Below are 18,589 nucleotides of genomic sequence, written 5' to 3'. Positions count from 1 at the left end.
TTAGCCTGGTGATGGGTATTAAAGAGGGCACGTACTGAATGGAGCACTGAGTGTTATACCCAAACAATGAATCATGGACCACTACATCAAAAACTAATGATGTAATGTATGGTGATTAGCATAACATAATAAAATAAAATAAAAAAAGATTACTGAGGAAAAAAGAAAGACCATTAATCTTTTATTAGGATCAGGCCAATGAGCCAAGAAAATCCTTTTTTTTTAAGATTCTATTTATTTATTGGGGGGGAGGGGCAGAGGAAGAGAGAGAGAGAATCCACACTGAGCGCAGAGCCTAACATAGGGCTCAATCTCACAACCCTGAGATAACGACCTCAGCTGAAATCAAGAGTCAGATACTCAACCAACTGAGCCACCCATGCACCCCAAGAAAATCTTGTTATTTTAACAGAGAGAAAACCAAATTTTAGTTTTGTATCAGTGCAATACTTGATACTAGAATTCTTTTTGAAAATATTACAAATAATCTCATTAAGCTTTAGTAAATTTTGACAACAAATAAAATTTATTTTCTGTAAACATTTTATATTTTTAAAAATATCCATTTACATTTCATCTTGCAAAACTTTTGGAACCACTGGTTAATTTAGGACAAAACTTCTATTTACAAAAATATATTATTTATATATAATGTATTTATATTTATAAAAATATATTATAACAAATATATATTTATATAACAAAAATATATTTGCATACCTTGCATACAAAGTTGTTCTCCTTTGCCATTATTACTTTTAGTAGTCTCATTTACACATACTGATTATAATTTTTAACTATTAGTAACTTCTATTTTACAGAGAAAACTAGGAGGTAGATCATTTTGAACTGTTTGTCATGCACCAGCATTTTACAGTAGACTAGTAAAGCTTATGAATATATATCTCATAAAATTTTATAGTTACATACTTTTTTATAATATAATTTTTCAGTGTGGACAGATGAAGACATTTATTAACAAATCTATCTACAGCCTCTCTGTACTATAAAAAATAAGCAGCAAAAAGTATATAAACTTAAACTTAGGCTTAGTAACTAATGTTTCAGTATTTTATCTTACTTTGAAATGATCTAGGTATTTAGTGAGTATCTCTTAATTTAATTTAGCATGAATCTAAGGTTTTAAATTTCCAAAAAGATCTTGGAAACTGTCTTTAAGCTGACATATTATAAAACCTAATTACTGTTGAAATAGAGTTTGTCAGAATAATGACTCAGTTTGATTAAAAGCAAATGTATATTTTTGTAATCTTAAACACCTAGTAGATGTAATACTAGCTTATTGCGCTAGTAAACCCATTAGGTTTAGGAAGATTATACTCAAGTAGAATAAAAATATGTGCTTGTAGTAAGGTTGATAACTCATGAGACATAACTGTTCTTATTAAACTAGGAATATTAAACTAGTCTTATTTGCCAAAGATTTAGCTAAATGTTTTGACCTTGAATTTTTAAAACATTTGGGTTAATTTTTGTAAGAATGCTGGTTTTTTATACTCAAAGTTTAGAATTTATTTATTTAATTTATGAAAGTCTTAGGAATATTTAATTTGTATAAGTGCTTATTTATCTCTAAGTCATTTGGAATAGAGGATAAGGGACTTTGTAAGTGAATTTGGTATACTTCCCAGAGATAGGAAAATATTACACATATATAACATACACATATACATAAACATACAGATAGACACAAAAAGAGAGATTTCATGGCTTTAATTCTAAATTTTCAGCCATGAGTCAGTTATAAACACACAACCACGAAACTCACTGGTTTTATAAGTGTTGTCTCTCATCTTTGCCTCACTTAATTTTTTTATGAGAGTTGTGTTTGTGGCAGATGGGACAAATTGAGGTTACCTGCTCAACATGAAGGCTAAAGCTTCCTACTAATATTTGTAGAGGAAGCTTTTAAGAAATGTTTTTGTCCTGATAGTAATCTTATGGAGACTGTAGACTAAGTTTGGAGTGACGGACCAAGGAGAAACAGCCCTTGGGGTGTCTCTAAGGTTTGTCTACCTGGATAAAATATCCAGAGCATTCAAATTAGGTTTTTCAGCTTCAAATGGTTGCTTTTTTGATCCCCGAGATCCTGGAGAGCCCCCATTGGGGGCAGGGGCCTAAAGGACCACATAGTGGCGCTAGGCACAGATAATTTGGGATATTGGGAAGCAGTAGTAGCTTCAGGGGAAAGTTGACAAGGAAAAAGGAATGAAGAAGTCACAAGAGTGAGTGTAGACAGTTCTTTCATAATGTTTGGCTGTTGTGGGGGAGGAAACTGAAGTTGAGAAGGGCCTTTTTGTTTGTTTGTTTGTTTGGGACGTTGAAGTAATGAACTCTTGCTCTGCTTCCACCCCAGTTCCATCTCCACTTAGTGATGGAAGTGTAGAGCTGGCTATATGGTCGGACTGAACCCCGGGAGGGAACTGAAGTTCTGTCTTGATTGCCATTTTTTTTAAAAGATTTTATTTGACAGACAGAGAGAGAGAACACAAGGAGGGGGAGTGGTAGGCAGAGGGAGAGGGAGAAGCAGACTCCTCGCTGAGCAAGGAGCCTGACACAGGGCTTGATCCCAGGACCCTGGGATCATGATCTGAGCAGAAGGCAGATGCTTAACCCACTGAGCCACCCAGGCACCCTTTGATTGCTATTTATGAGCTGCAAAGGGACCCTCACCCCAGATTGTTCATCTGTAAAAAGGGGATGAAAATGCGATTGCCTCGAAATAATAGCTGTGATTACTTAGCAATAAAGGAAAAATACTCCTAACTGTGAAAATAAAGCTGCCACAACAATACGTATGTGCCTGCTTGTGCGTGTGCTGAGCTCCTACACATTTCAGCATGTGTGCATCCGCGTGTACCGCCATTTCCTGTAGCCAAGAGCTCCAACCACAGTGCAGCTGGGAAATGTGACCATCAATAAGGAAAATGGCTGCCTTGGGCAAGATGGATCTTGGCATGGTTTAAGCTGCAGTCTTGTCCCGCACTATCCACCAGATGGCGCGCGAGGATCACAAATGGGCTGAGTCACACATTTCTGGTCTGGCTGGGAGTCTTTGGGGGTTGGTGACCCACTGTGGGGTCACCAGCCTCTTTGAAAATTAGTGAGCATAATGGTACTGTTTCCCTTTTGTCACCCTCACCCAGCCCGCCTAGGGGAGAAGCTCCTTCTGAGAGAGCTGGGCCCCTGTGGGGCTGCCTGTGTTCTTAAGTCTTCTGAGCACCAGGGCCTGGGGAGAAAACCAGATGGCTTGAGGCTTTTTAGGCAGGACAGACAGACTGGGACTGAGAAGGCTTGGAGAAAAGAAAGATGGCAGTGGGAGGACGGGGACAGGAATGCCACTGTTTGTTTCCAGCTAGAAGACTGTCTTTTAAAACCTCATTGAAGTCATCATGTGTTCTCAGAGTCTTTGTCAAGTGGGAAAGGAGCAGTGGTACTGGGATTCTCCCAAAGACGAGAAAGACTGGTCTCCGTGTAATGGGGGCCATGCTGGGCTCTTCTCTTCCCCATCTTCTGGAAGAGGAGCCCACTATGGCCACAGGAGGTAACATCAGCAGGCAGTGGGTAAAGAAGGACTGGTCCCAAAGTACTTGCTCCATAAGGATATTTATTCTTCCTCAGCACCTTGGCTGGTTCTGAAGAGAAGAATGTGGCTGCCAAGGTGGGAGAGACCTTGCAGGAGAAGCCCACAGCCCTGAGAGGTGGCCAGGGAGACCCAGCCGTACCCTCCCAGCAGCCTGCAGCCCCCAGGACCCCAGAGCCACAGAGCAGCCCCAGAAGACCTGAGCAGCTTGTGGAACTGAACACCCAGGCCAGCAGGTAAGGGTTATGCTGGGCCCCTGCTACAGCCCAGGTTTTTTTGATGGGCCACCATGCAGAACAAACCATAACATGTTAGGCAAATCTGTTACTCTCTGCAGCTGTGAGTGGCTAGGAGGTAGTGGGAAGGTGACCAGCAATGAATGCCCCAGGGGTAGGTCTTCATGGGCTTCAGTTTGGAGCTCTAGCATCCAGTCTGTTAGACGAAGCCTGGAACAGAGAAAGTGCACAGAGTATCATATTTTCTGGCAGCCCTTTGGAGCATGAAAACCTGGGTCAGGAGAGGATATGGAATGCCTTTGCCATTAACGGAGATGGAAGGTCTCTGAGGAAGGTGTGTCCTGGTGTGGATGGGAGCTCCCCAGAGATAAATGATGTTGGATGAACTCTTCCACTGCCACCACTGCCAGCCAGGGTGGCCTTGCATGGCAACATTTGGGTGGTCCCTTTGCTCTCTGGAGATCTTTCCCCAAGGTGGCCATGAGTTTAGAAATAACCAAGAGCTATGGGCCTAGAGACAGTATATAAGGATCTCCTGTGAGCCAGTTGTAGGTAGCAGCCACATACACATTGAACAAGAAGGCAAGGGAGCACATGGTGCACCAACAAATAAACACTATAGCAATAATACCGTAATGATAACCACTAGCATTTGCTGTGTACTAAAAATGAATTAGAAACTGTTCTTGTGCTTTGTGTGTACTCACTTGATTCTCACACCAACCATATGGGGGGGTACTATTATTATCTCAGATCTACAGAACAGAAATGGAAGCAGAGGAAGGTTGAACAGCTTGCCAATAGTCATTCAGCCAGGTAGTGGCCTAACAGGGATTAGAAAGCAGAGTCCAGAGCATGTACTACTTATCACTGTGCTGTATCTGTTGCCTCTCCATTTGTGATAAGCCCAGAAAAGAAGGAAACTGGGTCCTCTAATGGAGAGAGGCCGGGACAGGGGGTATTGTAGCTAGGATGGTCAGGGAAAGCTTTTCTGCGAAGAAGGGGACAGTGCAGTTGAAACCTGAAGCACAAGGAGCCGCCAGACTGGAAGAGAACCTGGGAAGACACAAGTGGGCAGCATGTACAAAGACCAAGATGGGAGAGGGAGTTGAGGAGAAGAGATTGAAAGAAGGGCTCTGTGGTTGAAGGGTAGGAAGTGAGGTGAGGAGGGGGAAGGAGACCAGGTGGGCAGGGCCAGGGCTGGATCTTGTAGACTAGAAGGAGTAGGCTATGGGAGGGAGATGGGATGTTACCTGACCAGGGACAGGAGCCCTCCTGGTGGAGGTCTGTCATTGCTCACGTTGCAGTCCTAGAAGGATCCCCATGGGATATTTTCTTACCTTGCCCCCTCAGTTCTACTGTCCCTTCAACTCTTGTGCTGGGTGTGGACCAGAATGCCAGACACTTGCTAGTTGTTCCTTCCTCTTGCAGTCATTTTCTTCTCACTCTCTGGCTTTGTATTTTATCCCCTATCATCTGTCTTTCCAGGTTCCTGTGGGGCCTCCCCTCCCAGCTAGTCCATCTCCTCCAGTTTCTATGGTTCATTCCTATATCATAAGGTGACATAGGAATAGGCACAGGATGACTGGGCACATGGAAACAGGGTACTTCACCCAGCCTCGGGTGAGAGAGCAGGTACTCCAGAAGGGCTTCCCAGAGGAGAAGGTGGTGTTATGTGCAAAGATATGAGAAAGTCAGTCAGTATGCCTAGAGATTCAGGTGTATATGACAAAGTTTGAGAAGATGAGACTGGGGAGCTAGGCAAATGCAAGATCATGATTGTTTTCCCCCCTCCCCACTCTTAAACTAGTTGTGTTCTTGGGCACTGGATTCTCTAGCAAGGGAGGGATGCCCCAGAGACTGGGCCAGGTGGAAGCAGCCACATTCAGAGGTTGGTCTGAGCAGCAACATGTTGGAAAGAAGCCAAATTCAGCCCAGGACAGTATGTGCCCATAGAGCTGTCCCAAGGCCACTAGAGAGTAGGTATATGTAAAGTGGATGGCACACAATGGGGGTGGGCAGTGGTTGGTGCCCAACAGCATGCCCTGACCTACAGCGGGCAGAGTGAGAGCAAGTAAGGGCCTGGTCAGAGAAAAAACTTGTGAGCCAGCTAGGAGGTCAGATTCCAGGCCAACGGCTGTGTGTGCAGCCAAGTGGTGGATATTCAGAAAAACCGTCATACGTGTCAGTTTCTTGCCTCTGCTCATGTCAAATGCCTTCCAAAATGAGGTGCATCCAAGTCTCTTCTTTGGTGCTGCCTAAATTTATTTGTTCCTCTCTCCCTTGGTGTTCTTTTCTCCAGAGAGTTCTCTGGAGGATGAGGGGATAGAGTTGATCCTAGGAAGGGGCTGTCCCATCCAGCAAGGAGGTGAGCTGGACTGTGTCTGTCAAGGCCCTGGTAGCCCCCATGCTCTCCTCAGACCAAGTGAGTCACAGGCCAAGGCCTTTGGCTGTAGTGGGGAAGGATACTCTAAAATTAAAGTCTTACCACTGACTCACAGTGTTACCTGCTCACTTCACCTGGGTTTTCTTATCTGTAAAGTAAGTGGTTCCACTCACTGATCTCAAGAACCTTGTAAAACACAAGCTCAGTGATCTGCATGGGTTGTTTAAAAACATTGGCACATTTTTAAACTCCTTGAAGTGGCAGTCTCAAGAGTAGGCTCCCCAAACCCTGTTTGATGCTGGAAGATGTCAGCTCTCAATGTTTACACACTCACCCCTCCATTTACTTCCTTCAGAGTGAGAAACCCCTCGAGTTGTATAGTCACTGTTACCGTCGCTGCCTCTACTGAGCAGCCTCATGTTTACATCCCAGCCTCCCCAAGTGAATTGGACTCCAGTTCAATCAGGTAAGAAGAGACAACCTGGGAAGTGTTCTCTGGGCTATATCCTCCCTAGAGCTAAAGGACTTGATTTTTATCCCATGTCACTTCCCTGATGTTAGCTCTAGTACCACCCCCAACTCCCAGCATCCCATTGGTCAACGGGCCACATAGTGTAGCCCAAATCTCCCCAACATAAAGTCCTGTTTGTATGCCTGGACAGTCTTATCATATCCCCAGTGAGAAGCTAAGGTGGCACTTCCTGGTGCTCTGCCATCTGTAATACCCTGCTAATAATATCTTTTGAGGAACATGTGTGGGAAGGCCAGAGAAAGCCCTCTGATAACATCAAGCCAGGTTGATAAAGGCCAAATTCAGGGTCATGGTGAGCCCAACATGAGGCAGACTTCCAGTGTTGCCAGGGACCTATCTAGGACTGAGAAGGGAAAGATTAGATTGTTGGTGGAGATTCACACAGAGTGGCAAGGACCAACAGTCTATGTCTGCAGCTTGGAGGCTATCCTGGGCCAGATAAAAGGGAAAGAAAATGCAGTCAGAGAGGATGGAAAGTTCACTGTACTGGAGTCTGGGGAGGTGGGGGACAAGCCTCCCATAGCGTAGAGATCTGCGTGAAGAAGGAAAGCATATTGACATTGGCTCCAGGGAGCCTTTTTCTAGGGTTCTCAAATCTGCACATAGCAGGCTTCAATTTCAGCCCAGTCCACGGTGTGCTCAGTGGGCAGCAGCTCCTGTTTGCCATTTTCCTTGCCTGGTGGTAGCTAGAGCCCATCAGCACTTCTACTCCCGGGATTTACCATGAGTTCCTTTACTTCCTTCAAACCATGTGGGAACCCTTCTAGCCCTGGACCCCTCCTTTGGGCCAGGCCCAGTCCCCTGGAATCTTTCAGTATACCTCTTCCTGTTCTACTGTGCTCCTTCTACAGCAAAGGGATTCTCTTTGTGAAGGAATACATGAATGCTAGTGAGGTATCCTCCGGGAAGCCAGTGTCTTCATGCTACAGCAGGTAAGAGCACGTCCCAGATCCTTCCATGATCCTGGATCCCCAGTACCTCATCTGGGGCTTGGCCCAGAGTTGTTTCTGTATAATCATTTATTGAATGGGTGAATGATGTAATTGCCCACAGACATGATTTATGAATTTCAAGCTGTTCTACCTAAGTCAGTGCTTTTGTGTTCCCCCTCTATTAATTCATCCTACACCCCACTTCCAGTGCCATCCCCTCCTGCCTAGCTTTGTTTGTTGGTGGACAAGCTTTCTTTAGTAAAATTCTGAGAGCATTGCTCTTTACAGAGCTGACAAGGCCCTTAGGGACTTTTTACCTAGTTAATTCCATCATGTTTCAGAGCACAGGGCTCCTCTCTTTTCAGCATGCCAGGGTGCCTCATGTTTGACTGCACACATTGAACACACGTTTGACTGCAGATCCTGATATATGCGTAACTTTTCAGTCATCATCTCTTCATCTGGTTGCTTTGTGATGCCACGTGGAAAGATACCTTCATGCCACCTCAGTTAAAAAGTAATGCGCACCGAGACAGCATTCCTCTGGGAATGTTTTTTTATGACACATCATCTCACCGCTAGGATGAGGATTTTAGTAACAGAGAGGAACACCCTGGCCTTACTTCAGGATTGGGCCTCTGGGGATTCTGAACCAGCTTTCACTGGTACTGTGGAATAATGACCATAGGTGTCAAGTTCAAGCCCCAGCTTGACCCCATTGGTTGGGTCATTTTTGATGTTCAGTCTTCCTGAGCCTTAGTTTCTTCATCTGTAATTCCTTAGGGTAGTTTTTGTCAATAACTTTATTGAGATACAACTCACATATCATAAAATTCACTCTTTAAAGTATATAATTCAGTGATGTTTAGTACATTCACCATGTTTGCAACCATCATCACCATCCAATTCCAGAACTTTTTCACCACCCTAAAAGGAAACCCCATACCCATTAGCAACCCCCCATACCACCAGCCATAGCCCCTGGCCACCACTGATCTATTTTCCGTTTCTATGGCTTTTTTTTTTTTTTTCAGGGAGCTGTCCTTGCCATCTAGCATTTGTGTCTATGAGTGTCACTTGATTGTACTCTATCTCCTGGTTTTTCTCCTCCCATTCCCACCACTCTGTTAAGTTTAATTCTTACACAGTCTGACAATTAAATGTATTTTAAAATTGAATTTTACATTCAGTTAAGATGTTATATCTTGTGAAAAAAGTGGTAGAGTTTCTTTATTGGAGGATTGTACAGTCTAGTGTGATTTCTCCTTTTGCTTTACCTTCCAGGAAGCTTAGAGATAAACTTAATGCTCAGAAAAAAAACCAGAACCTGGTCAGTAGCACTAACGTGTGTCCCATGGCTTGTAGATAGTCACATTTTCCTGGCAATAGGATTTTATTTTTTTAACCATTTGTATTCATCATCAAAAGTCATACTACTGAAAAATGAAGATACAAAAATTTTTAAAAAACTTCACCTCAATCCCCCCTGTAACTCAAGCACAGGTAATATGTTAGAATGTTTCCTTCTTTTATTTGTTCCCATTCCTAATGTCTGATTTCTGCTGTGTGGGCTCCTGGTGACTGTCACATTGTAACGCAGACACGTATGTGGGGAGAAAAGCCCTGATCCCATCCTACTGATCAGTGAATCTTATCTTCCTCAGCATGGCAGGTATTCTTTGCCCCCCATTGGAAGGGCTCTTCTCCAAGAGAATTATGCCTCTCTGGCATGAAGTTCAAAGCTTCCCCTGCTACTCAGCATAACAGATGATGGTGGGTCATGCAGAATCGTGTCTCAGCTTGTGGCCACAAGGTTAATAATATTAGCAAAGCATTTCCACTCATGACCGTGGTAGTCATCTTGCTTCCATCTTCTGCCCTCCTCTTCCCCACCGCACTCTCTGCAGTATTAGATGCACTGAGGACCCATGTGACATGGAGAAGAAACCTGCATGTGACAGCTCTTTGTACTCTAAGAGGTAAGTCTACTATCTTACCAGGGAGCTCTCAGGTCTATAGAGAAGAAACAGCTGAGGGACATTTCCACACAAAGTCCATTTGCTTTTGTCTTATGCTTGGCTGCTTCTGATCCACTTGCAGATCTGTCACACCACTACTTGGATGATGCTTCCCTTATTGGGATGTTACACTTGTGGCAACCTTTGAACCCAGCTAAGACCAGAAGGCAAACTCAAAGGGCTGCTAAGAAGGGAAATGGTGGTGGCTGAAAGCCCAGGGAGCTCATATCAGCAGGAGAGGCCTTGGGATTAGAATGTAAATGATCACTTAATAAACCTGCACATATGACCAGAAAGGAAAAAAAAACTAAACTACAAAAGAGAGTGGTGGATGGAAAGTTAAGAAAAATGGGCTGCGATCATCAAGAAGCCAGAGAGAGCCATTCATTTGAATTGAATGAGGCTACCATTCAGCAGTTTCAAAAGCTGTCACTACATGACAGTGGTCACAGGATGGTCTTAATGATAAAGAAGTCCTATTTTAAAATTCTTGAAACAGAAGAGAAAGGAGTCTTAGAGATGGAGTTCACTCAGGTCACAGTGCAAGAAACAAGCCTGGAAAGAGTAAATAATATGTCTTATGTTACACAATGAGTTAGTGGCAGAGCCAGGACTAAACCCCGGGTCCCTGACTACTCCTAGGTCAGGGATGTTTCTACTGTATTATCTGACTAACTGTGAGCTGAAACTGGTGATGGTAAAATACATGGGGGAGGGGGGAACAGGGCTTTGATGAAGGCAGGAGTCTTTAGCTACACTGTCAAGAGACTGAGCCCTGGGCCATCAGCATGATGGAGGGACCAAACCTGAGATGCTCACAGTAATTCTGAGCCCTTGAAGGGAGGCGACTATGTGGCTTCAGGTTGGTAGCACCACCCCTAGCTCCTGTCAAAAGCATCCTCAAATCTCTGGAAGAAAGCACTCACAATTTACACCCAAAGGATCAGGGCAGGCCGGCACTTGCAGCAGGTTCTCTCTGAGGAGGAAAAGCAGGGATGACTCTCAGGAACAAAGGCAGGGATCCTCAAAGTGGGGAGATACTCAGCCTAGAAGTTAGAATCTAGAACTTCAACATGAGGTCCCAGCAGGCTCTACAGCCATACTGTCTTTGTGATGGTCCTTGGAGTGTAGGGTCTGAGAGGCAAGGTTTACTGGTCCCAGGCATGAAGAGAAGGGTCATCAAGACAGGGGGCCAGGTAGGGCATGCAAGGGTATGTCTCCTGTAGAAGAAGACATGGGTCTTCCTGTTCTAGAGGGGGGTAGTACCCCCAATATGCTAGGCAAAGGGTCATGGAGAGGCAGGCTGCCTGGAATAAGAATCATACCAGGAGGTCTTGTGGTCCTCATATGATTTGCAAGTAGGGTGAAGCTACATGACCAATTGCTGGAAATATCATGAGGGTCTACAGTGGGCTGAGACCCAGTCCAGCCCAGGGATATGCAACCAATTGCACACTACAGAAAAAGATGGCAGGCTGAGAATCTGGGCATCTAGGCCTGGCTGTGTCAAACCAGAAGGTCTGACTGCATCACATCAGTAGTCTGCATGTCAGCCTGACTGCCAAGTTCTTGTTTTTCATCTCACAGAACAAGTGGAAGGATCTGTACTTACTGCAACCAGGAGATCAGAGACTGTCCAAAGATTACTCTAGAGCATCTTGGCATCTGCTGCCATGACTACTGCTTTAAGGTAAGGAAGAACGGTGGTGCTGCTAACATGGTCCCGAGTTAGGGAGCCTCATGGATCAGAGTGTAAAGAAGGCTTGATCTCTGTGTGATTGTGCTCCATGTCAGAGGCTTGGCAGGACTGGGAGCTGAATGAGCAGAAGGCTTAGCCCAGGGCAGGCTTGGAAATCATTGGAGACCCAGACACCTGGGGACTCATGACTTCTCTTATTCAAGAGTGTCTGCAGGAAGGCCTGCTGCAGATAGCTGGCCACTCTTGTCCTTTAGGTGTCCACTAGAGTGACAGGTATAAGAGTCATGAGGAATGCAGAGCTACACTCCTGTAGTAGCCTTCCCTTTTATTAGATTTTCATATCACCTTCTTTGGACCTTAAATATCACAACTAAAGTCCCACAGCCCTCCTATAACAGCAATGACTTACTTTGTGTATGACCCCAGGTTGAATACCCTGTGTGGACTTACCTCACTATATCCTCATGGTAACCTGCCACTGTGCCTATTTTATATATGAAGAAATAGAGGCTCAGAGAGCCTCAGTAACTTGCCCAAGCTCACCCAGCTAATAAGTAGTGGATTTAGGGCTCAAACCCAGGCCCATTTCTGAAACCTGGGCTCCTAACTACTATGTGATCATCCTACCTGGTAGTTTGTGTGAGTTTTTTTGTTTGAGGTTTGTCTCGGTTTTCTAACCCTTCTTTATTGTCTGCTTCAAAGTCCAGGATGTGCCATCAGCTCAGTGTCTGCTCAGGTGCACCCTCCACACTCCACCCATTTATGTTGCTTCATTTGCATGTTGACCTCTAGCTTGCTCTCTCTTTCAGTGTGGGATTTGCAGTAAACCAATGGGTGAGCTCCTGGATCAGATCTTCATTCACCGTGACACCATCCATTGTGGGAAATGCTATGAGAAGCTCTTCTAGGTGGGTGCCAAGTAGCCAGGAAACTTATTAGGGAGAAGAAATGTGCCCTGGTCTCCCCCTGAGTCTCAACCCAGGATACTGTTATCTCTCTTAAACTTTATGTTTAGGGAAGCCCTATGAGACTTTGAAGTTTTAGGTAGCACAGATAAAGACCCTCCCCCACAGACACTTCTAAGTTGCAGGGGTCATGGTCTCTTCCTGTCAAGAAACACCTTCCATGTACCACCTCAGGTGAGCCCTCCAGCTGTCTTGGGATGCTGGCCAGGCCTGTGTTGTTAGCCTCATTTGAGGACAAGCAAATAAAGACCTAAAAAGGAAAAGGGCCTGGGGAAACACCTAGCTAGTGGATGACAGAATCAGGATCTAACCCAGGACTTTGAATTCAAATCCAGGGCTCAAAACCAAGGTGTTCAATAAAACAAGATACAGGTGGGGGGCCAGTAGCAGGTAAAGGCCAGGATAAGGGGGCATGTGTGGGAGGGGATGGTGCCATCCTGAGGCTGGCCTGACCAGGAAGGGCTACTTGGGCACCTTTGGACTGCATTTTCAATACTGCTTGAAGACAGTTTTGCATGCTAAACACCAGCAGAATTGACCCCAGTGTCTGAACTGCATGGGGCCTGGTGCCCACAGGACACTGCCTTTCCAGATCTTGGCAGCCCCTCCTCCTTAGCACCTCCTCAGCTAGAAGCACAGAATAGAATATCTACCTTGAAGGCAGTGGGAATGGGTAGCAATCAGGCTCTCCACCAGCTACAAGCCTGTTCTGCCTTCTCTCTAGAAGACACATTAATCTGGACTATTACTCCTAATGCCTGGAAACATCAACCCCAAGAACCTCTGACTGATTATTGGATTGGATGTGTATTTCCAGTCTCATAGCTACTACTATTTTCTTTTAGTTCTTCCAGGCTGAGAAGAAGCTGATGACTCCTGGACAAGTTTGGCTGTCCCCAGTTGCCCCAAGTTGCTGGCTTCTCTTCCCTTACTTCATCCCTCCCCATTTGATTTCTTCATGCTTTGCCCCTCTCAAGCTGAACTGCTTACATCCAGTAGAGTATCTTAATGATGCTATGATAATTACTTGTGTTTGTAGCTTTTTATAACTTAGAAAGCACTTTATGTCCATGATCTTATTTCAGGCTCAAGAAAAAAGGATTGAACAAGAATTTAATCTTAGCTTTCCTAAGACAGGTTGGCCTCCTGATGAGTTTAGGTGGCCTGGTACAATAAGCAGGAGCATGGGTTTCAGTGTGTCTTGACTTTTGGGACAGAGAGCAAACCCACATTCTAAGTGTACCTTTGGGACTTGAAAGCGGGAGATGCCCTAAAGCTTCTGAGGAGCCAGGTTGAAGACTTGATGATGTCTGGTGGGTAAATTGCAGACATTGAATGCTAGGGATTGGCATAGGCTAATATTTGGATTGTATTTTAACTTTCCATACACGTTTAAAAGTAGTTAGTTGCTTTTGATTGAATTATATAGCAGATTTTAATTATCTTCTCTTTCCCACTTTTCACTATAATTGAGGTTGTTTTTTTTTTTCCTGCAGGCATGTGGGCATGTATTAGAAAGTCACACAGTTAAGTTTAAATTCTATAGGATGTGATTCTTAGGAGGCCACCGACCAAAGAAACATCTGTGTCTGCATTTTGATAGTTGATTAATACCTTTGCCCTCAATTCCCAATAGTTACAGGAAAATCTTCTAAAGTAGGTTTTAGGGTGTATAGACTCCAGCAGGATTAAAAGGGGAGAAAAGCAGTTAACATTTCTCAAGGCTTTACTACATATCAGGCATTATCACAAAGTGATGGCATTAATTCCTATACCAGTCCTATGCAGAGGATATTCTTGTCCCCAGTTTACAGATGAAGATCTTGAGGCTCAGAAGGTGGTCATTGCATTATGTGGAATCATTGCTGTCTCTCTCCAGAACCCGTGTTCTCTTCAGTAACAGTAACCACAATACCAAGCACTGTGCGGAGGTTACCTCATTTTACCAGGTAACACTGCCCTCCTCAGGCCTCCCCTGAGGCATACTCTTCTTACAAAGAGATGAAAGTATTAAATCATGCTTCTCCTCTGGGCATCCTAGGTCTCCCTATAAAGTACCACAAATGCCAACTGACCGCCTTCCCTCTCCTCCCCTTTCCATGAAAACAATTTTGAACTAAGATGCTCTTCTGAACTCAGATTTCTCTGCTGGGTAGAGATTTGACTCACAGACCTTCCCAAAGAAGAGCTTGTCAACCCAGGGAAACCCCAGGAGGCTAGCTGATCTGAGTCCAGGGCCTTCAGTAACTTATTTTTCGCTACAGACTGTCCCAAGATAGCAGCAACTACTGGGGTCCCAAGTACCTGGAACACAGAAACCTGTTGGCTGTCTAAACAGATTGCAGGCCCATCCATGCAGTCAGCTGATACTCTGCTCAGGTTCGACTAAGCTCCTCTGCCTTTGGGACCAGCATCACTGTGTAAGGTCCTTGAGAGAAAGAACAACCTGAGAGTTTTTCTGATGAAAAAATGAGGGTCTCTTCTCTTGATTTAATTAGAAAATGTCTCCATCTCTCTCCAGTTTGTGAGTCCTGTGCACACTGGGTGGTGGATTTGTCTTCCCACCAAATGATCAGAGAGGAACACTCCATTTATTTGCATAGATGTGCATTAGATTTGCTCTGGAGGGGAAAAGTGGTAAAATATGTCATGTACCAACACTAAATATGAGCTGGTATTCCTCAAGTATAGCCCACAGCATGGAACTCAGCACATGGGAGGCACGGATACATAGGTATCAATATCTGCTGAATAAATGAGTAAAAGGGAAAAAAAGGCTGCTCCTTAGTGTGGGAGGTACCAACCCTGAATCAGTATAGGCCCAGTTGATGGAGTACAGGATAAAGAGGTCCAAGATAGGCTGACTGCTCCACCTTTAAGATACACTCTGCCTTTAAAGGGGTTTTAGAATCAATATGCAAGAAATTGATAGAAAGCTTGTAAGATCAGTATTGATTTCTATTCAGAACAGCCTGTTTCATGTCTAAAAAGGCACAGAATTCTGCAGACTTAAGAGAGGTGGTTGCATTATACTTTTGCTTCTTTTTAATTGTCTAGTTTTTTAATCACATTTGCTTAATCCAGATTAATGTACACAATTATAATAAATGTTGAAGTATTAGATGTGTCAATGTTGTCAATGTTAAGGTTTCCTTTTTTAAAGTGTAATAACTTGGTGTATTTGCCTGTGTAATTTATTTTCTCCTATTACCTGAAGCCACTCTTTTTTTTTTAAAGATTTTATTTATTTATTTATTTATTTATTTATTTATTTATTTATTTATTTAAGAAAGAGAGAGTGATCAAGAGAGACAGCACAAGCTGGTGAGGAGGAGGCAGAGGGAGAAGGAAACTCCCCTCTGAGCAGGGAGCCCGATGTGGGGCTCCATCCCAGGACCCTGGGATCATGACCTGAGCTGAAGGCAGTTGCTTAACTGACTGAGCCACCCAGGTGCCCCTAAAGCCATTATTTACAAAAGCAAATAAATACTTCAAGAAGTATCAAATATAAAGAGAAGAAAATAGCAGAATCTAGAAATCATGCATGCAAGGAAGTGTGGAATTCTAGACCAGTCAGGTCTTAATAAAGAATATTTTATTCTTTTGGGTCCATCCTCCTCTTCATTATCATTGCAGACAGATGGCCATCTAGTCTTTATCACACACTTGCAATGACCAGCTCAGTCCCGTACAAGCTCATTCTGTCTGTGGACAGGTCCAGTTTCAGAAAATGCATTCTTCAGTTGAGTTAGAATCTGTTTCCCTTTAACTATTGCCCACTGGTAATCTATCATCCCTCTCCTATATGCCAACCCCTAAATTAGATGACGATGCTTATTGGGTTCTCCCTTCATCAACTCTTCTCCCATTTAAACACCCCTGGCCCCATCAACTCTTCTTTGACAGTAATTCTAAATATATGTATCTCTCAAACCCCTCTCAAAGGTGCTCCCACAGACACACATCCAAACCCATTCCTCCAGATGTGTACCAATAGTCAAGACTTTCATCTTGCTCACTAAGGCCAGTGCTACGGAATCTTGTTGAATTGTCATTCTGCCTGTCAGTGATCCATGCTTCTGAGTTTTGTATCCAAAAACACAATTTGCATGCTCTCTATGTCTTGATCCAGCCCAGAGACAAAAAAAAAAGTGATCAAAAAGTCAGTCTGGGGGCACCTGGGTGGCTCAGTCGGTTAAGCATCTGCCTTCGGCTCAGGTCACGATCCCAGGGTCCTGGAATCGAGCCCTGCATCGGGCTCTCTGCTCAGCGGGGAGCCTGCTTCTCCCTCTCCCTCTTCTGCTCCCCCTGCTTGTGTGCTCTCTCTCTCTGTCAAATAAATAAATAAAATCCTTAAAAAAAAAGTCGGTCCAAAAAAAAAGTCAGACATGACGGAGGAATCCTTCCACTACTGAGCAGGGACCTTGGAACCCAATGTTCAATAGCTATTGAAGTAGTGTCCCTGGATCTACTTTCTCACCCCAACCTCAGTCACCATCTTGGGTATATGAGTACATTTGGGAAAGGAAGAAGAGGTTTTACTACTTCAAAAGACAAGGACTACAGCAGTAGCTCCTAACCAGATATTTCTAGGACTCTGTTGGTGACAGTATAGACATAAATACCTAAAAGAAAAATACAGTAGTGTTATTTTGAAAAATCACTTAGCATACCAGGTTTCCACCAAGCAGGGATCAACCTGTACTTAGTCTGGAAACCTGGAAACTTAGTATTTAGTCTCCTCCCACATAGATCTACACTTGTGAGGGCCCCCAACCCATTCATCCTCATGTGGTGTCCTCTAAGGACTCTGCTTATGAATGTCTTCCACTTGTGAGTCTCCACAGAATGCATTCCTCTTGTGATGCTTCTTTGCACAATATTGTCTCCCTGTGAAGGTCCCAGGGAGGAAAGCTTTCACTAGGGGAACCAACACTGGTTCCATTGAATAGAAAGTTAGACTACCACCTGGCAATTTGGGGCCCCTCATACCACTGAACCAACAAAGAAGAGGGTTACTGGGTGGTTGATTGCTCCTGATTATCAAGGGAAGTAGAATTGCTGCTACACAGTAGGGGTAGGAAGGACCATATCTGCAACCTAGGAGATGATTCTCTGAGTTTGTCTCTTAGTGTTCCCTTGTCCAATAATAGAAGTTAATGGAAAACTATAGTGACTCATGCAGGCAGGACCACTAAGGGCTGAGATTGATCGAGAAGGAAGGTTTGTATCTTCCCACCAGGTAAACAACCACAACCACCTGAATGAGGTCATGGGGAACTTGAAATACTGGTGGAAAAAGGAAGATATAAATACTATGACCTCATGACCAGCTGTAGAAATAAGAGCTATAAAAGCTATGCATATTTTGTCTTGCTTTGTTATTATATATTTGAATCTACTAGCCCAATTTTTCCTTCTCTCATTTATTAATCTTCATTTAAATGGTGTGGATGGTGCTTAATCTTATAGTCTATGGATTACAGCATATCAAAGTGTAATTGTGACAGAACTACAAAAGGAAAAGACATCCCCCAGATAATGAGAGTGTGTCTAATGGGATTTTTGACACCCCTTCTTGGAGAAGGTGAAGTCACAGTCACCTATATGAAGGATGCTTGCATTTTGCTAATCAGAAGCATAGTGTTGCTATTGATCATTTAGGGGAAAAATATGGATAGAAGAGTATTATGGGTGATGAGTGGTCAAAGAGGCGGGCCATGCTGGACTGACTGTTAGCAACTATGCAGCATGCTTTCCTCTTTGTACGTTCTTTCCTCAATATAAGGGAGAATCCTGAGAAATATGCATCCCAAAATCCATCATTAGAGTGTTTCTGGGCTCAGTCCTCCAGGTACTCAAGTACTCTGAGAGATACTTATACCAGATTTGGAAGGCAGAAGAGAAGAAGCCCTTATTCTCTGGCAGCACCAATGGACACTATGGGGTGTCAAAAATAGGGTACACATGTTTTTTCTCGGTGGCTTCTGGAAAACTTGCTGAGGATCATCTATGACAGTCCTTTAGGCAGCTGCAATCGTTGGGTTTTCTTCCTTATGTTCCAATGGCAGCCTCCCTGATCTTTGCTGCTTCAGCCTTATATTGATTGTGTAAACCACTGATTTCCTGTTCTCAAGCCTTGCTGCTTGAGAAAGACTGGCACTGCTTTCCTGATGGGCTTCCCTGTTAACACTGTCTCCACCCAGCCTTCTTCTAC

The 18,589-nt window shown here is 44.0% G+C and overlaps 1 protein-coding gene across 6 annotated transcripts in view; it reads left to right on the top strand.

Annotated features, from left to right (window-relative positions):
* The window catches only part of ZNF185 (zinc finger protein 185 with LIM domain), a 61,254-nt gene extending 45,761 nt beyond the window's left edge, over positions 1 to 15,493 (top strand). For all 6 annotated transcript variants that reach the window (XM_081808094.1, XM_081808097.1, XM_081808098.1 and 3 more), the window contains 7 exons: positions 3,643 to 3,840; positions 6,582 to 6,692; positions 7,610 to 7,690; positions 9,598 to 9,669; positions 11,296 to 11,398; positions 12,217 to 12,315; positions 13,218 to 15,493. In XM_081808094.1, the coding sequence (XP_081664220.1) occupies positions 3,643 to 3,840; positions 6,582 to 6,692; positions 7,610 to 7,690; positions 9,598 to 9,669; positions 11,296 to 11,398; positions 12,217 to 12,315 (664 nt within the window). In that variant the 3' untranslated portion in view covers positions 13,218 to 15,493. The remainder of the gene's footprint in view (positions 1 to 3,642; positions 3,841 to 6,581; positions 6,693 to 7,609; positions 7,691 to 9,597; positions 9,670 to 11,295; positions 11,399 to 12,216; positions 12,316 to 13,217) is intronic.
* The last annotated feature ends 3,096 nt before the right edge of the window (positions 15,494 to 18,589 follow it).

Source organism: Leptonychotes weddellii, chromosome X (assembly GCF_054177405.1).
Source record: "Leptonychotes weddellii isolate Sample4059 chromosome X, ASM5417740v2, whole genome shotgun sequence".
NCBI classification, from domain to species: Eukaryota; Metazoa; Chordata; class Mammalia; order Carnivora; family Phocidae; genus Leptonychotes; species Leptonychotes weddellii.
The sequence above is the reverse complement of the archived record's forward strand: the minus strand, read 5'-3'. Positions and strand labels throughout refer to the sequence as shown.